At 42.9% G+C, this 25,204-nt stretch overlaps 1 protein-coding gene across 6 annotated transcripts in view; it reads left to right on the plus strand.

Moving 5' to 3' along the window:
* The window catches only part of CHD6 (chromodomain helicase DNA binding protein 6), a 205,532-nt gene that overhangs the window by 166,133 nt on the left and 14,195 nt on the right, over window positions 1–25,204 (plus strand). For all 6 annotated transcript variants that reach the window (XM_045444577.1, XM_045444581.1, XM_045444580.1 and 3 more), the window contains 7 exons: window positions 954–1,014; window positions 15,581–15,641; window positions 16,317–16,533; window positions 18,211–18,419; window positions 19,539–21,116; window positions 24,237–24,388; window positions 24,797–25,003. In XM_045444577.1, the coding sequence (XP_045300533.1) occupies window positions 954–1,014; window positions 15,581–15,641; window positions 16,317–16,533; window positions 18,211–18,419; window positions 19,539–21,116; window positions 24,237–24,388; window positions 24,797–25,003 (2,485 nt within the window). The remainder of the gene's footprint in view (window positions 1–953; window positions 1,015–15,580; window positions 15,642–16,316; window positions 16,534–18,210; window positions 18,420–19,538; window positions 21,117–24,236; window positions 24,389–24,796; window positions 25,004–25,204) is intronic.

Here is a 25,204-nt window from a genome sequence, read left to right on the forward strand (position 1 = left end):
GGACTGCAGCCAGGCCTAGCCAGGAGCTCCTAACCACCTGTTAAAGCCAACAAAAGAGTGAAAAGCATTTTTCATCTGTCCTTAACCCCTAATGAAAACTTAAGCTACTGTAACATTCTCTGTACCAAAGAGAATTTCCTGTGAGCAGATAATAAAGATACATTTGGAAAGATGTTAACAGAAGCCCGAGTGGTGATACTAATACTGGATGTGGGGGGAAGGCACTACGTGGGTGAGGTAGAATGGGGCAGAAAGCTTACATTTTTGTGGGTGGCTCTTTTTTGTGTGGTTAAGCAGTAAAGGTGGGAGATTGTACTGCCTCCAGGACCTAAGCAGCAACAATAAGAGTATCTGAGATAGGAACACTTCAAAGCTAGTTTTAAGACAAATCATGAAAAACAGGCGTCAGCAATAGTTAAGCTCACAGGACAGAAGACATTGGGCAGCTAAGCTCAAGGCAGGTGTCTGATGGGAAAGAGGGAAAAATGTCTTTCCTTAATAGCAGTGGCAGCCCCGTTTCCTCCCAAGGAAGTGAATGCCACCAGGTAAGGGATTCTGCATGAAGCTTCACCCCACTGTGATTAGGGGTGGGGGGTTGTTGCACAGGCCTCAAACTCTGGAGTCTCTTCTTTCATCAAAGACCCATGTTCAGGAAACTCTGGATGGGCAGTAATGCTCTTGTTTGTGACAGTATCACTGTCGAACAGCCGGCCTCTAAACTTGTCTGAGAAGATCCTGAGTCTCATGCTGAAGTCTTAGTACTGAGTGGAGGTCCTTGCCCGTAGACGTTATGACACTAGGAAAAAAAAAAAACAACAGATGTTGAGGCCTGTGGGAAAAGGGATCCACTAATATTTTTGTAGTCAGTGATTTAGATGGTTTTCTTACAAGCATCCTGGTTGCAAAATAGCTCCTAGGTGGTGCGTGATGCTTTTTATTTTACTTTTATTTAGAGGCAACACGGATAAAGAAGACAACACTGAAGACAAGCTAGATGGCCTGCAGAAACAAATGGTGAGTCACATGTGCTGTGTTGGTCCACACAGTCCTTACTTAGTGTCGAGAGAGAAACCCCCATCTTGGCAGTGGGCTTGGGGATTTTATTATAAAAATTCTCAACATACAGACTGCATTGCACTTTCATTCTAGTGAGCTTTTGATTTTCATATAACTATAGATTTTAGATGAGTTTGTGAGATACATTACAGAGTGATCCCACGTACTTTTTATCCGGTTTCCCACCAGGGGAACATCTTGCAAAACTGTAGTACAGAATCACAACCAGGGTGCTGACATTGATAGAGTCAAGATAGGACGTTTCCATGACCACAGAGGTCCATCGTGTTGCCCTGTTACAGCCACATTCACTTCCCTCCTACCTTCACCTCCTCTTTAATCCATGGCAACCACTAACCTCTTCTCCATTTCTATGATTTGTCATTTTAAGATTATTACTTAAGATATATAATAAGAGGTGGGGTGCTTGGGTGTCTCAGTTAAGCATTGAACTCTTGATTTCAGCTCAGATCATGATCTCATTGTTTGTGTGTTCGACCCCACATTGGTCTCTGTGCTGACAGTGCAGAGCCTGCTAAGGATTCTGTCTCTCTCTCTGTTCCTCCCCAACTCGCTCTCTCAAAAATAAATAAACTATTTTTTAGATAGAAGATATAAGATATAAGAATTTAAGAACATACATTATCTTTAAATTTTTTTTTTAATGTTTTTATTTATTTTTGAAAGAGAGCACAAGCAGGGGACCAGCAGAGAGAAAGGCAGACACAGGATCAGAAGCAGGCTCCAGGCTCTGAGCTGTCAGCACAGAGCCCGACGTGGGGCTCGAACCCACAAACCACAAGACCATGATCTGAGCTGAAGTCGGACGCTTAACCGACTGAGCCACCCAGGCACCCCGAGAATATACATATTAAATGGAAACATACACTATGTGACCTTTGGGGATTGGCTTTTGTCACGCAGCGTAATTCCCTGTATACCAATCCAGGTTGTTTTCTGTAACAGTAATTCCCTTTTAGTTGCTGCATAGCAGTCCTTGGTATGGATGTCCCACTTTGTTTTACCATTCATCCATGTGCAGGATATGTGCATTGTCTCCAGTTTTCGACTATTACAGATACCTCTGTAAACGTTTGCATACAGATGTTGTGTGACTGTACATTTCCAATTCTGTGGGATAGACGTCCAGAAGTACGATTGCTGGGTCATACGGTTGTTGCGTGTTTAGTTTTTTTTAAAAACTGCCAAGCTGTTTCCAGAGTGGCTGTACCACTTCACATTCCCACCGGCCATGTAGGAGTGGTGCACTTCCTCATCCTTTATTAGCTTTCAGTGTTGTCACCATTTATCTTTTTATAGGTTTAATTGCCACCTGGAAGCCTCTTCGGTGAAATGTTTCTTCGTGTCCTTTGCTCATTTTTTAAATGCATTGTTTGTTTCTTTGTTTTCCTGTTGGTATTTGAGAGTTCTTTATATAATCCAGATACCAGTCTTTTGTCAGACATGTGGTTGGCAAGTATTTTGTCCCACCTCTAGTTTGTCTTTTTATCTGATTCACATTGACTTCAGCAGAACAGCGGTTTTTAATTTCGATGAAGTCCAACTTAACCAGTTTTTCTTTTTATGGATCGTGTTGCCGGTTTTAAGTGTGAGAATTCTGCTTGTCTCCAGTCCTGACAGTTTTCTTCTGTGTTTTCTACTAGAAGTTTTTTAGTTTAACATGTAAGTCCATGATCCATTTTAAGTTTGTTTTCATATAAATGGAGAGAATTAGATTAAGGTTCTTTTTTTAACCTGTTGCTCTCTAGTTGCTCTAAGCCTTTGGTTAAAAAGCTATCTTTTCCACATTCAATTACTTTTATACCTTTGTCAAAATATCATTTGAGCGATTGATCTATTTCTGGGTTCTCTCTTTTGTTTCATTGTTCTATTTATCTCTTCCTCTGCCAATAGCATGTAATGTCAATTACTGTAGCTATAGCATAAGTTTTAAAATTGGTTAGTCTGATTGCTTCCACTTCTTTTTCAAAATTGTTTTTGCTTTTCTTGTTCCTTTGCCTTTCCATATAAATTTTAGGATAATCTTATCTATAGCTATAAAGGTTCTTGCTGGGATCTTACTAGGAATCACATTAAACTCATATATCACTTTGAGGAGAATTGACCTGTAGTATATTGATTTTTTTTACTCTGTTGGATCTTACTGTATATCTCCATTTATTTTGATCTCTGATTTCTTTCATCACCATTTTACAGTTTTTCAGCAAACAATTTCTGTTTATAGATTTACATCTAACTATTTCATTTTCTTTGGCATGATTGTAAATGGTGTTACAATTATCTTCTATCCTGCAAAATTGCTTAATGCAATTATCAGTTTTAGGGGTTTTTAGGTTTCTTGAAATTCCCTATATCAGCACTCATGTCATCTGTGAATAGGGTTAGCGTTATTTCTTCTTTTCTGATCTATCTGCCTTGTATTTCTTTTTCTTGCCGTATTGTACTGTCTGAAACTTTTGGCACTGTGTTGAATGAATGCTGAGAGCAGATATTCTTGCTTTGTTCCTGATGGAGAAAGACATTTAGTCTTTCATCATTAAGTATAATGTTAGTTCTAGGTTTTTGGTAGGTGTTCTTTATTGAAAATGAGGCATTCCTAGTTTTCTGAGAATTTTTGTCATGAATAGATGTTGAATTTTGTCAAATGCATTTTTTGCACCAATTAATATGATTGTGAGGTCTTTCTTATTTAGCCTATTAATATGTTAGATTACATTGATTGTTCACAAATATTGTATCAGCCTTGCATCCCTGGATAATCTGGGATAAACTCCACTCGGACATGGTATATAATTCTTAATATTGAATTCTACTTGCTAATATTTTGTTAAGGCTTTTTGCATCTATATTCATGAGGGATATTGGTCTATAGTTTTCTTTCGGTACTATATTTGTGTGCTTTTGATATCAGGGTAATAATGTTAACTTTATAAACGAATTAGGTGTTCCCTCCAACTATTTTCTGATAGAGGTTGTTTAGAGTTGGTATTAAGTTTTTAAATATTTAGTAGAATTCTCCAGTAACTGGCCTGGAAATTCTTGTTTGAGGGAGTTTTAAAATTATGAGTCCAGTTCTCTATTTTATATTGAGTAAGTTGTGATAGTTTGTGTTTTTCAAGGAACTTGGTCTGTTTCAGCTAAGTTGTCAAATTTATGTGTGTGGAGTTCTTTGTAGTATTCTCTTATCCTTTTGATAGTTGCAGAAGTATAGTGCTATTCCCTGTTCATTCTTGATACTGGTAATGTGTGTCTTCTTTTTTTCTCTACCTGGCTTGCTTGAGATTTGTCTGCTTTATCTTCTTAAATAATCAGCTCTTTGTCTTCTGTTTTAAAAACTTCATTGATTTCAGGAGTGCCTGGGTGGCTCAGTCGGCTCCAGTTATGATCTCACAGTCATGAGATCAAGCCCTGCGTTGGGTTTCGTGCTGAGTGTGGAGCCTCCTTAAGATTCTCTCCCCCTGCCCCACTCTGTCCTACTTACGTGTGCACGCTCTCTTTCTGTCTCTCTCTCAAAGAGGTAGCTAGCTAGCTAGATAATAAATTTTAAAAATTATTAAATTTCATTGATTTCTACTCCTTATTATCCCCTTCCTTCTGCTTGCCCCGGTTTTATTTTCCTTTTCTTTTTCTGTTTTTGGAGTGGAGCTTCAATTACCATTTGAGACTTCCCTGCTTGTTTAATGTATGCATTCAGTGCTATAAATTTCCCTGTCAGTATTACTTTAACTATGTCTCACAAATTTTGCTGTGTTCTATCCTCATTTTCATTCAACTTAATATATTTTTTTAAAAAATTCTGTTGAGACTTCCTTTTTGATCCACAGATCATTAGACGTTTATTACTTAGTTTCCAAGTGTTTGGAGATTTTCCTATTTTCTTTCCGTTTTTTGTTTTTTTTTCTTAAGTTTATGTATTTTGAGAGAGAGAGAGAAAGAGCAAGCAGGGGAGGAGCAGAGAGAGTAGGAGAAAGAGAATCTGAAGCAGGCTTCGTGCTGTTAGCACAGAGCCCAGTTCTGGGCTCTAATGAACCGTGAGGTCATGACCTGAGCCAAAACCAAGAGTCGGACACTTAACTGACTGAGCCATCCAGGTGCCCCACTTTTTTTTTTAATCTTTTTTTTTTTTAAGTCTGTTTTTTATTTCTAGTTTGATCCCGTTATGTTCAGAGAACAAACTATTACTTTAGTTGTTTTAAAATTGTTAAGGTTTGTTTTATGGCCCAGGATATGATCTGTCTTGGTGTACATTCCGTGGGCACTTGAAAAACAATGTGAATCGTACTGTTATTGGGTGCAGTTATGTTGACATAATTGCAGAAATGTCGATTAGATCATGTTGGTTGATAGTGTTGTTAAGTTTTTCTGTATCTTTGGGGCGCCTGGGTGGCTCAGTTGGTTAAGCGTCTGATTTTGGCCCAGGTCATCGTCTCACAGTTTGTGAGTTTGAGCCCTGCTTTGGGCTCTGTGCTGACAGCTCGGAGCCTTGGAGCCTGCTTCCGATTCTGTGTCTCCTCTCTCTCTCTGCCCCTCCCTAGCTCTCACTTGCTCTCTCTTTCTGTGTCAAAAATAAATAAACTTTAAAAAAAAGTTTTTGTATCCTTAATGATTTCCCATCTAGTTGTTTCATTAGTTGTTGAGAGAGGAGTATTGAAATCTCTAAATAATTATCAATTTGTCTATTTTTCCTTTCAGTTGTATCAGGTTTTGCTTCACATATTTTGCAGCTCTGTTGTTTGGTGCATACACATTTAGGTTTGTCTTCTTAAGTGGATTGACTGCTATCATTATGTAATGTCCATCTCTGCCTCTGATAGCTTACTCTGTTCTGAAGTGTATTTTACCTGACATTAATGTAGCTACTCCTGGTTTCCTTTAATTAATGTTTGCACCTTACAACTTGTTCCATTTTTTTACTTTAAGCCTACTTTTATCATTATACTTGAAGTGAGTTTCCTATAGGCAGCATTGAGTTGCATCATACTTTTTCATGCATTATGCCAATCTTCTAGTCGGTGTATTCAGCCATTAATATTTTTAAAAAATTTTATTAATATTTATTTATTTTTGAGAGACATGGCATGAGTGGGGGAGGGGCAGAGAGAGAGAGAGACACAGAATCTGAAGCAGGCTCCAGACTCTGAGCTGTCAGCACAGAGCCCGACATGGGGCTCGAACTAACAAGCTGTGAGATCATGACCTGAGCTGAAGTCGGAGACTCAGCTGACTGAACCACCCAGGCACCCCTCAGTCATTAATATTTAATGTAATTATTGAGACAGTAAGTTTTAAGTCTGATATTTTATTATTTTCTCCAAGTTTTGATTCTCTATTTTCTTTTTCCTGCTTTCCTCTGGGTTACTTGAACACTTTATGATTCCTTTTTTATTTATATTTTTAACAGCTTTTTGATGGTTCTTCTAGATATTATATATACATAATATATCACAGTCCACTGCTATCATCATTCCCCAGTTCAAGGGAACTGTAGATACCTCACTTCCAGTTTTGTTTCTTTACCTTCCCGCTATTTACAATATATATAATGGTCTTAAATATTTCTTATACTTACATTTAGAACCATATCAGACAATGTTATACTTTTGCCACAACTGTCAATATAATTTAGAAAATTCAAGAGGAGAAGGAGAGTCTATGGTATTTACTTGTATTTTTGTTTACTGGATTCTTTCTTCTTTCTGGTGTTCCAAGGTTTCTTCCTTCTAAAGGAAATTCCTTTAGCCATTCTTTTAGGGTAGGTCTAGTTGACGTTTCTCCTAGTTTTTCTTTGTCTGCAACTGTCTTAATCCCCCTTTCATTCCTGAAGGATATTTTCACTGGATATAGGATTCTGGGTTGACAGTTCTTTTCTTTCAGCTCTTGAAAAATGCTGTGCCACTTCTTCTGGCCTCCATGGTTTCTGATGAGAAATCCACTGTCATTCCAGTTGTTTTTCCCCATAGGTAAGGCGTCTTTTCTCTCTTGCTGCTTTCAAGATTTTTTCTTTGTCTTTAGCTTTCAGAAGTTTAACCATGATTATTTGTGTGTGTGTGGATTTCTTTGACTTCATCCTGTTTGGGATTTTTTTCAACTTCTTAAATCTGTAGGTTTAAGTCTTTTGTCAAATTTGGAGAGTTTTCAGCTATTATTTCTTTGGGTCTTTTCGTTCCCCCTTACTCCAAGACTGATGATATGAATGTTAAAACTTTTGCTACAGTCCCACGGGTCCTTGATGCTCTGTTTTTTTTGTTTTTTTAATCTGTTTTTCCCTGGTATTTACATTGGGTTCTTTCTATTTTTCCGTCTTTTGAGTTCATTGATTTTTTTCTCCTCTACTCTGCTCTTGAGCCTGTCCATTGAGATTGAGTTTTTTATTTTATTTTGTTTTGTTTTGTTTTGTTTTGTTTTGAGGGCCTGCTTTTGGTTACTGTATTTTTCAGATCTAAAATTTCTTTCTGGTTTTTCTTTGGATCTTTGTTTCTTTGCTGAGACTTTGTTTTTTCATTTGTGGCAAGCATGTTCAGAACTGCTCATTGATGACTATTTAAATCCTTATGTCAAATTCTAAGATTTCTGTCATTTTGGTGGCAGCATTTATTGTCCTTTTTCATTCAGTTTGAGGTCTTCCTGGCTCTTGGTATGATAAGTGATTTTTTACCAAAGTCTGGACATTTTGGTATTATGTTGTAAGACTCAGGATCTTAATTAAAACTTCTGTTTTAGCTGACTACCTCTGACACCTCTCATAGGGGAATGGGGTAGGGGGCGGGTACCACCTTGTCACTACCAGGTAAGAGTAGAAGTTCATGTTCCCAGTCTGCTCCCATTGAAACCTGAGGGTAATGTTTCTCATTATTGCTGGGCAGAGGAAGTTCTTTGCTGACACCGTGGGCAGGGATGGGGACCTCATTACTCTTTCTCAGGGATGAAAGTCCCAGATCCCTACTTGGCTTTTTGACACCACTGCAGCAGGGGCATGGGTGCCGTCTTACAGCCTATGAAGGGTGGAAGTCTAGATTCTCAACTTGGCCTTTGCTGGCATGGATGTGTTGAGCCAGTGTTTTGTGTTGTCAGGCTGGAGTATAGTGGATTTTGCCTCAACATTGTATATATTCCTAACCTGCTTTTTTCCTGGTCCCTAGCTAAGGAGAGCAGACTTTTGTTGGGGCTTTTTTTTTTTTTTTTTTTTTTTTTTTATCTGCACACTTTGGCATTTCCAGGTAGTCAGCTTCTTTACTTCCAGATATAGGATATATAAGGCAAAAAAGAAAACCCATGGAGCTCACCACTGTGTCATTCCTTGGGTCCCAGAATCCTTAGTTTGTTTGCCTTGTCTTCACCTTTCAGAGTTTTCTTATGTTTGTTCATACATAACGTCCAGGGGGTTTAACTGCACTTAGAGTGAGGAATAGGGAAATGTGTATTCTCCCAGAAGCACAAGTCTGCATTACGTTTTACAAATGAGTTTCTGGGGCTTTGCATAAGTAGACTGAAACCTTACCAGGGCCCCAGCACCGTTTGACCACACATGTTCTCTGGCTTTGAGTTGTGGAGTAAATGAATCTGGTAGAGTTTCATGGATTCTGAATCCCAGGGGTGACTGTATAGTTGTCCCCAACTGAGTCCATTGCCAGGATAATCTCTCATCTTCTCATCACCACCCAAAAGTTGTCGATTCTTTTCTTTTGGTTCTAGTTGGGAGAATGTGGGATATTTACTTTGGCTTCCATCAGCTGTGATTCCTATAACAGTAACAATGACATCACTTCCCCAAAGTAGGAAATGATTATTGTTCAGAGATATGTTTCCATGTCTCCCCATGGTTTGAGAAGCAGTGGATTGAAGCAGATCAGCGTGAAACTTCTGACCCTGACCTGAAGGAAGTTAAGTTCTGATGTTGACAATTAAAATCCAAGTTCTGCCATTCCAGTCCCTAACTTATCCTGTTACCCTTTTGTCTGGAATTTGGGATGTGTTTTTCCATAGAAGCAAGTCAAGTACCAAAGAAATGAAAGTAATACCTTATGCTTGATGCAGATTTACTCTTTCCAAAGCACTTTTTCTATTTGTTTCCATCAATCCTCACCTTGGCCAAGTACACTAAACACTTCCAATGTTATTGTGGACATTTAGGCCCAGGGAGTTTGAAGGATTTTGTCAAATTCTCACAGCTACCAAAGGATAGAGTTCAGACTAGACATTTTCTAGATATTCTGCTTTTATGTTCCCTAATCAAGTGTTCTTTCAGGAAAGCAGAAGGCATTTCAGCTGCACATGCATGCACTTGCACTTCTGTGGAAAGACAGCCACATACCGACTGTAGGCCAGCCCAACTCTGAAAGCTGTTCAGTCATGTTTATACACTTAGCTGATCAGTCTTCAACCTTGGAGAGATCTGGGCACTGAAGGGGTTATGGCAGAATTGCAAAGTAACTCAGGTTTCCTTACAGTAGGGTTAAACTCTGGAACGACATTTTATTCATTCATGTAATTAATGCCTGTATTATTTATTTTGCTTTTGAGGTCCCTTTTGATTATAGAATATAATCAAAAGAATGGGGAGTGGCTTCTCCCAGATTTTGAGGTGGACAGATTATATACAGATTAAGCTTGACTTCTAGTCCATGTGCTAAAATAACAAACGTAGAGGAACAGCCAACATCTGAACCTGGTCTGTTGCCCCACCCCTGCTTCTCTCCCATCCCAGACCTCCTGCCCCAAAGACACTGCGTGGGTGTTTCCTTCTCCCAGTTCTGTTCTCGGGCAGATTAACAGGCAGGGTTAAAGATGCCCAAAGAGCGTGTCGTCCGTAACTAGGCGAATTCCTCTGAAATAAACAGATCTGGGCACAGACGGGGACGTTTAGTAGATTGGCACCATCCCAGTATTGTAAGGAACCCTAACACACGTCTGAGTGGTCTCTGAATGTTCCATCCCCTCTGCAGCCTTGCCGTCAGAGGTCATTCCAAGTAGGTTTAGGTAATTCTGGGAGTCCATAGGAAGAAGAGAGAAAGTGTGCTGTCCTCCAAGGAAGCCCATTTCATCGTAGGGTGAAACTTCCTTATACTGCCGCAGAAATCTGGCTCCCAGCTGGTTCCATGGATTGTTTCCTTTTCTTATGATACTGCAAAGAACAAAACTATTCTTTCTTTCCTCTCTGATGGGATTTTAAATTCTTGAGGCCAGCTAGCTACCGTAATCTCTTTAAATGTCTTTTCAGGTGAAGTATCCCTAGTTTCTCTGCCTTTCTTTACAAGTTCAGAGTTTGAGGGTGCTCCAGACTCAAACAGTAATATTTGAATGTGGACGACTTCCAAGCTAACAAAGCACGTTCCCCTTCAGTTAGGCATTATCTTTATCCCATTCTAGAGAGGAGGAAGCTGAAATATTTTTCACACTTGCAAAAAAAAGTCCTACTGGGACTCCTGGGTGGCTCAGTCGGTTGAGTGTCTGGCTCTTGGATTTTGGCCCACGTCATGATCCCAGGGTCATGGGATCCAGCCCTACGTTGGACTCTGCACTGACAACATGGAGCCTGCTTGGGATTCTCTCTCTCTCTCTCTCTCTCTCTCTCTCTCTCCCTCCCTCCCTCCCTCCCTCCCTCCCTCCCTCCCTCTCTTCCTCTCTTCCTCCCCTGTTTGTTCTCTCTCTCTCTCTCTCTCTCTCTCTCAAAATAAATAAATAAACATTAAAAACAAAAGTCCTGGGGCGCCTGGGTGGCTCAGTCGGTTAAGCGTCTGACTTCGGCTCAGATCATGATCTCATGGTTCATGGGTTTGAGCCCTGCATCGGGCTCTGTGCTGACGCTCGGAACCTGGAGCCTGCTTCAGATTCTGTGTTTCCCTCTCTCTCTGCCCTTCCCCCACTTGCACTCTCTGTTGCTCTCTCTCTCTCTCTCAAAAATAAATGTTAAAAAAAATTTATTTGAAAGTCCTTCTGGCTAGAGGACACAAGAACAGTGTCTCCCTTACTCAGTCTTCTACATCCTGCGGTCTTTCCATAATAAAACCCTTGCATTTTATGTTAATAACATTTGGTGTCTATCTACTGTCTAACATGACATTTATGCAAAAATAGAATAGTTGGGGGCACCTGGGTGGCTTGGTCTGTTAAATGTCCGACTCTTGATTTCAGCTAAGGTCATGAGATTGAGCCCTGCGTCAGGTGCTCACTCTCTCTCTCAAAGTAAATAAATACACATTTTTTTAAAAAAGTAGAATGCTTGATTTTTCCTGTAAAATGAAAGTCACTGTGGGATCTTTTTTAATTCCTCCTTTGTACATCCTATTACCTCTCGCAGAGGGCTCTCAAGTTCTCTTGGCAAACTCCTATGTGTCCTTCAGTAGCAAGCTCAAAAGTTGCCTTGTGGGTATCTTTCCCCCTATCTGATTTGGGTCTGGCAGGGCTGGTGACTCTTGTTTTCCCGCTGTGTTTAGGAGCAGTTATCACAAAGCAGGGCCAGTATCTTTCTGCGTGTCTCATGACCACCGGACTGTGAGCTCTGGAAGGACAAGGGTTCCATCTTTTCTCCTGTTACAGCCCTTGAACCTGGCACAGCTTCTGGCACTCAAGAGCAAGGGACACTCGTTTGCTCAATATAAGAAGACAGCTCCTTGCCTCTTGTGTTGGTCCTGGGGTTTTGTAAGAGCACAGAAGAAATTCCTTGGATCTGCAGGTCCCACTGATGCTTCCACCCGCACCCACATCAAGACCAAATAGGGCAGCGGCCACGCCTGGAGGGGCCAGCCACACACAAGGGAGACGGTGCCTTCTGTTTTCAGTAACTAGGAGTCCGTGCACGTCCCTGCCCCCAGTGCAGAGGTGACATGTCTGGACTCTTGGCTGATGGACAGTGCTTTTGATTCGGCCCACTTGCCAAATTGTCTTCTACCTGCCAGAGGCAATGTAGTACAGTGGTTAGTGCTCATCCTCCAAAATCAGGATTTCTGGGCTTTAATTCCACCTTCACCACTTAACAATTATGTGTGATCTTAGATGAGATTGCCAACTGCCCCATTCCACAGTTTCCTCCTGTCTAAATGGAATAATGAATAAATGAAAATGCATAGAAAGTACTTGGTATAGTGTCTGGCAACTCACTTACCTGGGTCCCAGTAGACCTGTGTTGTTATTGCTCCTGTTACCTTAAAGCCTTCCTTACAGCACACATTTTAGCTGGAAGACAGCGATATTGATTGATTTTCTGGGAATTGGGACTGTGTATTAGTGTTCCCATAGTCCCAGGTACCGTGTGTTAGGCATTTGTGCCAGCATTTGGTTCATCACTTTACATAATCAACACATTTGTGCCCCACAGTCACCCTCTGAAGTATTATTATCTCCTTTTGCAAATGAAGAAATGAGCTTGCGAGATTGAGAAGTGGACTGTCAGACTGCAAATCACATGCACGCTTGAGATGGAGAAATTGCGCGTTGTAACCAGTCGGTTTCCTCTGTTTGTTGTTGTCATTTTCAGTTTCCTTTGTTTTGAGGTTCTTGTTGTCAGCACTCTCTGGGGCCCTTCATGTTGACATGACAGATTCACACCTCCTCAAAGATGAGTCTTTCTTTCAAATGGATTCATGTGTGCAGACGTTGAGACTGAACGTTCAACTGTGCACTTCAGGTTCAGGGCTTTCCGTGTGCCTCCTCTGGTCCCAGCCTGTCACTGCAGCCACACGAAACACACTCACTTTACAAGATTATGACATCTTTTCCACTTGGGCTATTGATAAGCCAGGTCTTCTCCATTCTACCATTTCCAGAGAGAGGAAGTGCCTCTAAGACGGGGCAGGGTACACAGAAAGACACTTGTCAATACCAGAATCTTGCCTTACTTGAGAGTTTGCCTAAGGCTGTTCATGCTTCCCAACTGTGCACCAACAGAAACTGGTAGAGGGACTGGAAGGGAGACCCAAATGTCACATGTGTCTGCCTCACCCCAAGCTGGGAGCTGCCCCTGTGGATTTGGAGTGTGGTGACGCCCAAGTTAACCACCCATCCATCAGAAGGAGCGTGGGAACCTCACTCCCACATTTTACAGGCTGTAGAACGTTTCTCCGTCTGGAAGTGTCTAGGATTATAAATTTTAGCATTCGAAGGATCTTTGTGGATACTGTGAGGATACTCAAAAATGTTCTCAACGGCAGGAAAGGATATAGGACATGGCTGGTAGTTTTTTCTTTTTTAGCTACTTAAATAGTGGGAGAGGATGAGATGGCATATTTAAATGCCACTTCAAAATGGTACAATACAGGGGCACCTGGGTGGCTCAGTTGTTTAAGGTTCCGACTCTCGATTTCGGCTCAGGTCATGATCTCTCAGTTTGTGAGATCGAGCCCCACACAGGCTCTGCGCTGACAGCATGGCGTGAAGCCTGCTTGGGATTCTCTTCTCTCAGAATGAATAAGTAAACATTTTATTTTTTTAATGGTATAGTAGATCAGCTTGAGGGTTCCACTCTTCACTGATACTAAATGGCAGGAAACAGTTTGGGCTGGGAAAGAGAGCTTGAACTGGTGTTCTCCAATTCTAAATATGTTTCACTTTCCAAAACAAAGTTTCAACCCAGACTCTCATTTTGCCCTTTATTTTTAGATGGTTAGAATGGTTGGAAAGTGTAGGCAGTCATCAGACAACTGTGTTTTTTGTTTTGTTTTGCTTTGCTTTTATTATTTATTTTTGAGAGAGAGGCAGAGTGTGTAGGGGGAGAACCAGAGAGAGAGGGAGACACAGAATCTAAAGCGGGGTCCAGAATCTAAATTGGTCAGCACAGAGCCCAACGCGGGGCTTGAACTCAGGAACCGTGAGATTAGGACCTGAGCCGAAGTCAGATGCTCAACCGACTGAGCCACCCAGGCGCCCCTGACTACTGTGTTCTAAACCCAGCCCTGCCACTTGCTAGCCATGTGACCTTGGGCAAGTTACAGAACCTTTCTAGGGCTTGTTTTCTGCATCTGTGAAATGAGGAGAGTCATAGTCTCTACCTCGTGAAGCAGTTCCGATAACTAAATGAGATAAACCACATAAAGGGTTTCACCCAGTGCTTAAGTAACATGTAGTTCTCAGTAATGTTAGCTATTATCACTATTTTGTAAGAGAGAAAACGTACCCCTGCTCCTTGTTGCCTTTCTAGAATTTTCTCTTTCAGCCTCTTCCATGGTATTAGGGACCTAAGAGAATGGTGATGATTTTGACTATTGCCAGTCACAGGTGTCTCTCCATTCCTACTGAACCTAGATGATATGCTGCATGCACCCTTCCAGGAAGCGGATTGTATGTAGGCCTGGGGGCTACTTCCAGTCCGTCGCATATTCTCCTCCTTCCTCCTTCTCTTCTTCTTCCTCTTCTTTTTCTTCTAACCTTCAAAGGTGTGAAAACTTGGGGCACCTGGGTGGCTCAGTCAGTTTAGCGTCGTCTGACTTTGGCTCAGGTCATGATCTTGTGGTTCTTGGGTTCAGGCCCCGCATCGTGCTCTGTGCCTGCAGCTCAGAGCCTGCAGCCTGCTTTGGATTCTGTCTCCCTCTCTCTCTGCCCCTCCCCGGCTTGCACTCTGTCTCTCTCAAAGATAAATAAACATTAAAAAAAAAAACACACACAAAAAACTGTAAAACCTAATCTTAACTCAAGGGCCACACTAAAGCAGCCTGTAGACCATAGATTGCTGATCCTTACTCCCATCTGACCCTCCCTAACATGGCCAGAGTCTTGAATCTTGGGGCTCTTCTCTTCATCATTCAAGTCAAAAGATGCTAATCAAAAAGACAGTAAGTTTTCATGTTAAAAATGGAGTCCAGTTGAAAAATAGCACTATCTCCTCTCCCACCCCCAAACTCTCCCACACGCCTTACATATAAAGAACTTTGAGAGTTCCCTTCCTGAGACCAAGAAAGGATTTGTAAAGGAATCCATCAGAGCCAGTTTGACAAATGCTCCACCATGAATAAGCTCTGTGCCTGTGAAATTACTCCAGATTCACTTGGAGCCTCAGTTGTGATTTCAATTTTAAATTCCTGGGGTTTTTGCGCCATCAGGTCTCATGTCTGGAGCAGTCACGTTTTAGGAAAAGAGCATCTGTTGCTGTGAAGTAAACGAACTGTAATGAACACGAGCATACTTTTTCACAGCAAAAAAATGAAAACCCCAAAATGCAGGCACAACCTTTGTGAAATGACAGTATTAAATTGCAAGAGACGATGGTAAAGCAAATATTTAAATTCACAGCTAAAATAGTGCTTGTAAAATGTAATTGCCAGGGAAAGCAATGCCAGCTCGTCGCTCTTTAAGCTAATTCTCTGCAGGCAGAATCATTCTACACCGTTCTAAGAAGAAATGCTTATTTTAAATAAGCTGCTTTCTGGTTCTTTTAAAACTGCACAAGTAAGCTTTATTTACCGGGGACCATTTCAGTCTTTGAGGTGTTCGTGGGCAGGAGAGGTCTCCTGCTGCCTGGGGGCTGCCTGGGCTGATTTGTCCTGGGCTGCAGCTATGCTCCATTTGTCCCTAGGAGAGTTCCAGCGATGGAGGTGATGGCATTTTTGGCGAAAAGAAAGATGACAGCCGGGCAGGTGAGACTGTGTCCTTCTGAAGGCAGAGCAAAGTAAGGTCCCAGTTTGTAGTTATCCTGGAGTTCATGTGTAATAAAAGTGCTCTTTCTAAGGAGGCTCTTTTAAAGAGCCTAGAAAGTTGGCCTTCATCAGAGTCTCCTGGAGTCACACATGGAGCTTTAATGTGGCTCTGGCAAGCTTCCCCCACCTGTCCTCAAAATTTGGAAGTGAGGTCAATGATATCTGAGGTCAGGATGGAGTCAGAGAAAGAAGAATTGTGGTTTCATTGATGTATTATTCGTTTAATTAATTTGAGAGGAGGAAAGTTAGGGAGGAATGGTTTGGTGTGGTTCATTTTTTCTGAATTCAGACCTGGAAGACTTGGTTGGAATACCCAGCTACACAAAGCCCCTAGTTCCATATGGAGAAGGCCACACAGGGCCTCCTTGTCCCCACGCCGTAGAGCAAGGCCCCCAAATTGGTCCTGCCCCCGTGCATGTGAGAGATGCTGAAGCCAGCCGCAGCCTGAAGCTGTTCCTACCGCGGCATTGCGGGCCTTCCAGCTGTGCTTTAGCTCCTGAGCTGATAGATCAGCTTCTTGAGTCAGCTTTGTTTTTATTGAACCCAAACGACAAAAACAGCCGCCTTTGTTTCGGTTCTGTTTGTAAGTACTAATATCCTCACTGATGTTTGAAGCCCAGGATGGCTCCGACCCAGACAAATCACCCTGGCCAGTTCCGTCTGCTCTCACGGCTCGGCTCAGACGTCTGGTCACCGTGTACCAGCGCTGTAACCGCAAGGAACTCTGCCGACCGGAAGTCCTGGGACCAGGTAACCAAGGATACTGGGTCCAGGAAGAGATGTTCAGGAGAACCTCAGAAATGGATCTCATCAACAAGGAAGCTCAAAAGAGGTAAAAGCCAGTGACCAAAAGGGCATGCGGAACTGCCCACTGAGTAAAGGTGATGAGGGAGAGCTGATCACTGGAGAACAAGTGTATTTAATGTTCTCACATGAAGTTAGGTGGTCTCCAGAACTAATCCAATACAGGCTCCAACTGCGATGGTGTGGTCATAAGACTGGAGAGTTGGTGAGATCTAGGAAACAGTTTTGTTCCCAAGTCCCAGACTTCTGTGATTTTCCAACTTGACCCCCTTCCTAAGTTGGACCCCAGTCCCTGGAAATGTGGTTTAAAATTAGCATATATCAGACCGTGTTCTTTTAGCAGCGAAGTGAACAGTGTGTGATGAAGGTGCCATGTTATAGTTACCAGTCCTTATCAAGACTTTGAAAGCAGTAAGCCCTATAAAATGCCTGCTCAGAAGGAGGGGATAAATTATCAGGAGTTACTTGCCAATCTGAGAATTACGATTAAAATGGCTACAGAAGGCCAGCACAGTCTAGGAATGATGCCACCAGAAAAAAATGAACAAAGCTGCAGTTCTTTTAAGTCTTTCTATCCATCTTTTTTTTTCTTATGTAATTTTTTTAAAATGTTTATTCTTAGAGAGAGAGAGAGAGCACAAGCAGGGGAAGGGCAGAGAGAGAGGGAGACACAGAATCTGAAGCAGGCTCTGGGCTCTGAGCTGTCAGCACAGAGTCCAGTGCGGGGCTCGAACTCACGAACTGTGAAATCATGACCTGAGCCGAAGTCAGACATTTAACCGACTGAGCCACCCAGGCACCCCATCTATCCATCGTTCTGATGTAGCATCCACTGAATTAAAAGAACACCAAAGAGAAAAAATAGCAAACTCAGTTACTTCTGTGTATACCTTCTGACTTTATGAAATTTGGTAATTCAGGGAAAATATTTCTTCCATCTTTCACAGCTCCGAAGAGAACCTGAGCCCTTCTTGTCTGCTTCTCATTCTTCCTGTGACTCCCTCACCCCACTCCTGGCCTAACTCCCTCCGAGGATGGAAAGTACTATGCCCAAGAGCCCCTCATAAAGACCCTGGGCCGGGTATAATATTCCAGCCACCTTACATCATTATCTTAACCCTGCAGGATGTAGAGACTAGAGAACCTTTGTGTCCTAGATATGGGCTACCTACCTACATAAAACTGGAAGAAAGCCTATGTGAAATGGGAGAGATGTGTGGCTGAGGGAGTCACTTCCCTTCTCTGGACCAGTTTCCTCATTTGGAAAAGCAAGGAGGTGACTTTAAGGCCCTCCAGGACTCTCTCATTCTGTGTTGTCTTACCGGGGGAAAAATAAATAAAATATTGAAGCGTCTTCATCTAAAATGAAGATTTTAGAGTCTTCATCTCCAACAAGTGGAAACAAACTAGGTAATCTAAAATTAATGAATCAAGAGATAGCAAGTCTGTACATGTGACTTAGAAATGGAGAGATAAATACCATAAGAAGTTGAAAGATTTGAAAGTAGTGGTAATAGGCTGTTTTCATTATAAGCCTCTCAGCCCAATTTAACTTAAATAAAAATAATAAAGTAGGCAAACCGCCCTCCCTGCTTTCTTGACTCTATGGGCTCTCCTAGTAGGTAGGCACTCAATAAGTAGATGTTGGCTTTTTTTTTTTTTTAAGGGAAAACAGCTCACTCTCCCTTTCTGATTAAATCCCAAGGTGGACTAGGAGAGAGCAAGCAGACTTCTACAGAGCAGTGTCCTCCTTTGGGGTTGTTTATGATCAAGAAAAGAAAACTTTTGACTGGACGCAGTTCCGCATCATTTCCCGTTTGGACAAGAAATCGGATGAGAGCCTGGAGCACTATTTTTATAGCTTTGTGGCCATGTGCCGGAACGTCTGTCGTCTGCCCACATGGAAAGATGGTGGTGAGCAAATTCTCTGTATATCCCCGATACACAGGAAAGGGACATGTTTATTTTCAAGGTACAGAATCACTTCAGGTTATCCTGATCATGAGAGTGGAGTCTACCTGAAGAATTCAGGTAAAGTCAAGTGGGTTTTCACAAGTTCCTAAACTGCTAATTGGGTCCACCCTCATAAAATAAAGTCTCTCTCCCAAAATGATGCAGCTTCAACAAAAACTGAAATTCAGATAAACATCTCACAGAAGTATTGGGAGACTGCTGTTAATTAACCTCCAGTGGATCATTACGTCTCGTACAGATGGAATTCTCTGGTGAACTTTGCTCCGTCCTTAGATTACATCTTAGTAACTTTAACTATTTTTCCATGTGTTGAATTGTAGCTATAGAAAGGAAGTGGCTGTTTTAAACATCCCCTGCTCCAACAGGGACGCCTTCAGAGTAATTGCTTCTTGGTTAAGATTTGCAACAGCTTCTTCCTTGATGTCCCTCTTCTGCCTTTGTTTGTAGATAAACTTGGTCTGGACCATAGGACTGTATTGTAGGAAAGCTACAACAAATACAGAGCCCACCCAGCATGCGTTCTGGGCTGACGGCAGCATGCACACACGTCCCCGCTTCTGTCCCCACGTGACACGGTTAGGGTGTTTTCATTAAAACCAAGGAGCTGGATAGACCACAGGGAGCCGGGCCTTGCAGCCCCACTGATGAGACTTGGACTCGAATCCTGGTTCTGCCATGTGGAGCAAGTTAGCATGTTTGAGCCTCCTTCCCCATCCTTTAGGCAGGGCTGACGATGCTGTAGCATAGCATAGCCATGAGAGCCGAAGGGCACGTAAAGGACTTTGGGTACAGGGCACCGAGTACATGCTTACTGAATGAGAACTCATGTCACCTCCAGAACTGAAGTTCTCGTGTTCCTTTCACCCTCACTGGGTCTGTCCTTGTTTCATAAAAGCCTTCCATTGTCATAGCTTTTCCGTGTAGCAGGGGCACACTCACCTAGGACTGCATGCTGGGGAGCCAGCGAGTTAAACGCAGAACCAGAGATACAGGGGCTCAGGTAGGCAGCAGTTGTCCTGGGGTTGCCTTCAGTGATGGGCTCTGTGTTGGCCTTTCCAGGTCCCCCAGATCCCAGCATCTACGTGGAACCCATCACGGAGGAACGGGCCGCGAGAACCCTGTACCGCATTGAGCTGCTGCGGAAGGTCCGAGAGCAAGTGCTGAGGTGTCCTCAGCTGCACGAGCGCCTGCAGCTCTGCAGGCCCAGCCTCTACCTCCCGGTCTGGTGGGAGTGTGGGAAGCACGACCGAGACCTGCTCGTCGGCACCGCCAAGCATGGGCTGAACCGTACTGACTATTACATCATGACCGACCCCCAGCTGTCCTTCCTGGATGCCTACAGAAACTACGCCCAGCATAAGAGAACGGACACCCAGGCACCAGAAAGTCTCTGTTGCCTTTACCAGACCAACTCCAGGCTGTATGAATCTCTTACGTACACTCAGATGAGCAGGACTTCAGAGCCCCTTGAAAATGAACCTGAGAATCTGGTGAAAATAGAAAGTAGAGATGATCATCTCGCTCCACCTGGGGGCAGTTTATCTGACATGACTTGTGACAACTTTATTTCTAAAGTTCAGGATGTCATTTCCATCACCCACGATGAAAGTCTGCTGCCTGAGTCCTTGGAGAGCATGATGTATGGGAAGAAGGCTCTCATTCGAGAGCCGGGCTCTCTCCAGGAGAGCCCCAGTACAAACACAGAGCCCAGAAAGGATGCTCTGGCCCTGTCGGCAAGCAAAGATGGGAACTGCCGGCCTGCTGGCCATGAGGCAGAAATACCTTCAGGGCCCTCTTTTATGAGTAGCTTAGAAGCAGGGGTAGCTCAGATGAACATCAAAAATGGAAAACATCTGTTGCTGTCTCTTTCAAGGGAAGGGGATGTCTGCAGTGAGGCAGGGCAGAGGCCTGAGAGCATTGGGCAGCTAGAAGCCAAACACTTAGCTTCCCCTTCCTTGGATCAGGGAAATGAAAGTGGGTTTGTAGATATGTGCCATCTTAGTGTCTGTGATTCCAGAAGAAGCTTGTCATCAGACCAGCAGTTAATTGATTTATTAGAAAACAAAAGTTTAGAAAGTAAATTGGTTTTGAGTCAGAACCACAGTGAAGAGGAGGAGGAAGAGGAAGAGAATGAGGAGGAGAACGTAGGTGTGACCACAGGCCTGAGGGAAAGGCCCGAGGTTTTGCATCTAGCCGAGCCCACTGCTAATATCCTAAGGGAAAAGAGCCGAGGCCTCCCTGTGGATGAGGTCAAGAGAGGAAGCCTAGAGGCCATGAGCCAGCATCCTAGACCACAGGGGGCTTTTCCTCCAGCAGCCTGTCAGTGTCACTGCAAGCACACGGAGAGGTGGGCACGTGGCCTCGAGAACGAGGAGTTTGAAGTGGACAAATCCAAGGGTTATACCCCAGACCTGTACAGAAGCAAAACGAATAGTATCACAGTGGAGGGTGAGCCCACCGCTCCTCCATCAGAGCCCTTTCAGGGAAAGCACGAGCTGTCAAAAGAACCTTGGAAGGAAAATGCAGAAGGCAAAAAAGGTTTCCCTGCGTATCCAGAAGCAAGTGAGCTCAAGTCCGAAGACATGGATTTTGAGAGTAAAGATGATTACGACAGAGATGGGAACAGCCATGCTCAAGGTATAGTCTGCACGGTCTGTGGTGTTCTGGGTAAGCCAGTTCTCACGTGACAGGGAGGGGGCAGGGTGGAGGGAGGGTCAGGAGATGGTGTGGCTTCTGAGAGTGACCTGCCCGCTCTCCTGTGGTTTAAGATCAAAGGTCACAGGCCTTGGTCTGAAAGTGAGACAGAGTAGCTCAACTCTGATCATTCTAGAACTGAAGATGATTATGGACAGTCGTAGCATCTTTGCTGCACCAGCCTTGTGATTTGGGCAGGGCTGTAGGCTTCTTTCTGTACAGTAGGTGCTAGATACATTGTTGGGGGAAGTTACTTGTTCTTCCGCTAAGGGACGTGCTTCAAACTGGTCAAAGTAAAAACACCTGGGAACGTCAAGAACCTGCAGTTTTGTGTAGGTGCAGTTAATTTTTCAGGAACTCCACAAAAATACAAATAAATGCGATCTTTATTAAGGTGAGCAAAGATAGGACCATTTATTCATGTTATCGTCAAAACCCGTGAGTCAATGTTGGTGCATTGAATTTAAATTCATTTTAGTAAGTTAACAGGAATAAGAATACAAAATTACAAGTAACTCAAAAATACAAATAGATTTGGTCTTTTTAAATAAATTCTTAGATAAGGCTTCAAGTTAAGATGACTTTCTAAATGTTAAGAATCTACATGACTCAGATATTTCTGTGCTTTTGCAAAGATACATTGATTAGAGACTCTGAGCAACAAGAATTGGCTTTTACCTTTTTCACTGGTGTTTTTACTCCTTCAGACCCAAGAGGACATATTACAATGGACAAAAACAATTCTATTTATCCTTGTCATTGTCAAAAACAACCAAAAGACAAAAAAACCCGGTTCATGCTTGGCCTAATGCCAGGTGTGGTGCTCAGAGATTGAGACAGACACAGCTTCCTCCTTCTGGGACAGTGCCCTTCTATCAAAGCAGGAAAAAGGGAGAGGAGCTCAGCTGAGTCCCCCTGCATGATCTAGCCTCCTTTTATTTGTAAGCCCGTTACCTTTGGCTTTAGTCATTGTGATTAGTGGCTCCCTTGGGACGAGTTCCAAACCCAAGCTAAACTTTACATGCTACCTGGGATAATGACAGGCCACTGAAAGTAGCTTAGGTCGACTTGTAGCCCCAGCTGACCCGTGGGGAGCCAGTCTCTGACCTTGTGCGTCCTCAGCCTAGGCTACAAAGGATCACTGCTTTGTGACCCACATTGTGTTTTGAACCTTGTTATGGGGAAAATCACCAAACAGTCCTTGGAAATCCAGACGGTGAAATGAGTACAGGGCGTAGAAGGGTATGGTTTAGAGGAGAAACCTCTGTGCTCTGAGGCCCTTTGGTGCAGCATCAGCTTGATGAGCTTTGGTGAGTGGCACACTCACGGGCAGGCCCCCTTGCACCAGTGCTTTTAAAAATGGTTTTAAATTAAAAAAAAAAAAAAATGTTTTTTAAGTGGGGGTAGGGCGCCTGGGTGGCTCAGTGGGTTGAGTGTCCGACTTCAGCTCAGGTCAAGGTCTCGTGGTTCGTGGGTTCAAGCCCTGCATCAGTCTGGTTGCTATCAGCACAGAGCCTGCTTCCGATCTTCTGTCCACCCCCCTCCCCCACTCTCTGCCCCTCCCCTGCACACACACTCACTGTTTCTCTCTCTCTCTCTCTCTCTCTCTCTCTCTCTCTCTCTCTCATAAATAAGTAAATAAATGCATACACACACACACACATATAACATATATGCTTTTGCAGGCCTCAGAGGGGGTCCTCCACAAATAGGAGATGTGGAACAGGTTGGACAGTAATTGGTACAGCTGTCAGGGCCAGCCCCCAGGTCTCCTGGCTCTTTTCCAGGGTTTTCTCTCATACATCTTTTTTCTTTTTTTCTTTCTTTCTTTCTTTTTTTTTTTTTTTTTTTTCATAAAACTTAAATCCAGGCTCTCTGCTTAAAACCTTTCAGGAATGCTCCCCATTAGATCTAGAGTAAAATTCGAATTTTCTATCATGGCCTACAGGATTCAGCATCATCTAGATGATTCTACCCATCCAGCCTCATTTTTGTACTTTTCCCCTGGATGTGTCTCTTTGTTCCTCAGCACGTCCAAAAGAAGCATCCTCCTCCTCTTCTTGGGTGTTCTCTCCTTCAAGAAGCCCTCTTTACCGGCCTTACCTTCTACCAGCAGGTCCTTCCAAAGCTCTTTTTCCCTATCATAACAGCTTGCTTCTTTTTAAAGCATTTGCCATGGTTTGTAATTGTAGTTATTCGTTTATCATTACTATTTTCCTGTCTTTCCCCCATGAAATCATAAGAGCCTGAGGCTCAGGGCCACATCTGTCTTGCATATCCTTGAATCCAATGGCCTGGCAAGGCCCTGTTTGTGGTCAGGGGTCCCCACAGCTCCCTAGACTGGTGCACAGTCAGCAGTGAAATCTCCACCTCTGTATTTCAGAGGATCGACATTCCTTGTCATTTCACAAGGAAAGAGGCACACAGCTTTTCCTGCCCTGGACATTTTGCTACCCTGTGTTTATTCCCTATCATTACTGGTAAGTGGATCTTTGAAGATCCATTTCACACTGATAATAAACTTTCACTACTGAAACTTGAAAGAATGAGCTGCGTTTCCATTTGTTTCCATCATGATATAAATGTTCTAGGTTCTTTGCATCATTGTTGACATGAATCAGGTCTATTTTGCCTTTGTTGTAAGTGTCAAGACCTCCCATCCTTCATTAACATCAGCGTCTTGCTGTGGACTGTGCCTTCAATGCATCAAAATATTACAATGTTCAGTTTCCTCTCGTCAGCTACTCTACATGAGCCTCTTGCTACTCAGCCTGCTCTCATTCTTGGATACACAGGACAATCTCCTCTTTTCTTTTGTTGTTTTTGTTGGGGTGTGGATGCAGAGTTATCACATGACTTGCATGGATAGCCCTAAAGAAGGATCTGCATTTTGGTTCTTCCAGAACCTTCTGGAAAGAGAAGGCATGGTCATTAATGTTTAATTTCAAATAAGTTAGTACCGAATGAGCTAATTTTTTGAAAAGACAGATCAGGTGTCCTAATCTTTCAGATCATTACTGTCTCCCAAGTACCAAATTGATTTTTTTAAACCCTTCTTTGCAGATTACCCAGGGAAATACTCTGAAGAGGAGAGCAAGAGCTCAGCATCAGGCATTGCTGGAGACCTTGGGGATGACCTACAGGAGGCTCGGGCTCCCACCATTGCTCAACTGCTCCAGGAGAAGACCCTCTTTTCCTTCTCTGAGTGGCCAAAGGTACCTCACAGAGTGTGCGTTTTCTACCCAAAGCCTTCTCAGCTTGTAGAGTATTTCTGAATAATAAATTCAGAGAAATGTGTAATATCTTGAAAAGGTATTAGTAATGGTAACACACCATACCATATCTTGAAAAGGTATTAGTAATGGTAACATACCATAAAGACATACACACTCGACTAATTAGACGATAATATAAAAATGTCTTCATATTTACAGCACTATGGCTTTAATTTTCATTGTCCGGACCATAGAACTTATTTTAAGACTTGTAAAGTGAGTACATCTGAGTGTGTTCTTTTCTAATCAACTCCTTCTGCTCAGAAAACTTGACACGTGATCTCAAGGGACTTAGTGAATTTGAGTAGCTTGGTGATTACTCCTCATAGCTTTTGGTCTTTTTTATAGGATCGCGTGATAATCAACCGCCTGGATAATATCTGCCACGTGGTGTTAAAGGGGAAGTGGCCTTCCAGCCAGCAGTACGAGCCCCCGGGCACACTGCCCACCCCTGTGTTAACCAGCAGTGCTGGTTCTCGAAGCAGCATCTCGGAGCCAGAAACATCAGAACACAGCTTCAGCAGTGGTGCAGCATTGGTGGCCCAGATCCAGAAGGTGAGGCCATAGCGTGGGGCTGACTGTGCAGCAGAGAACAGGGACACATGGCTCTTCTCAGTTAAGTCATTCATTCAACAAACACTGACTGAATGGATAGGACTTTTATTCTTTTTTTGTGCAGTCATTAGTTTAATTGAAGAATTTAGATTTTATCCTATTGGCAGCAGGGAGCTACTGAAAGTCTTAGGGCAGGGAAAT

This window comes from Leopardus geoffroyi, chromosome A3 (genome assembly GCF_018350155.1).
Source record: "Leopardus geoffroyi isolate Oge1 chromosome A3, O.geoffroyi_Oge1_pat1.0, whole genome shotgun sequence".
Lineage (NCBI taxonomy): Eukaryota > Metazoa > Chordata > Mammalia > Carnivora > Felidae > Leopardus > Leopardus geoffroyi.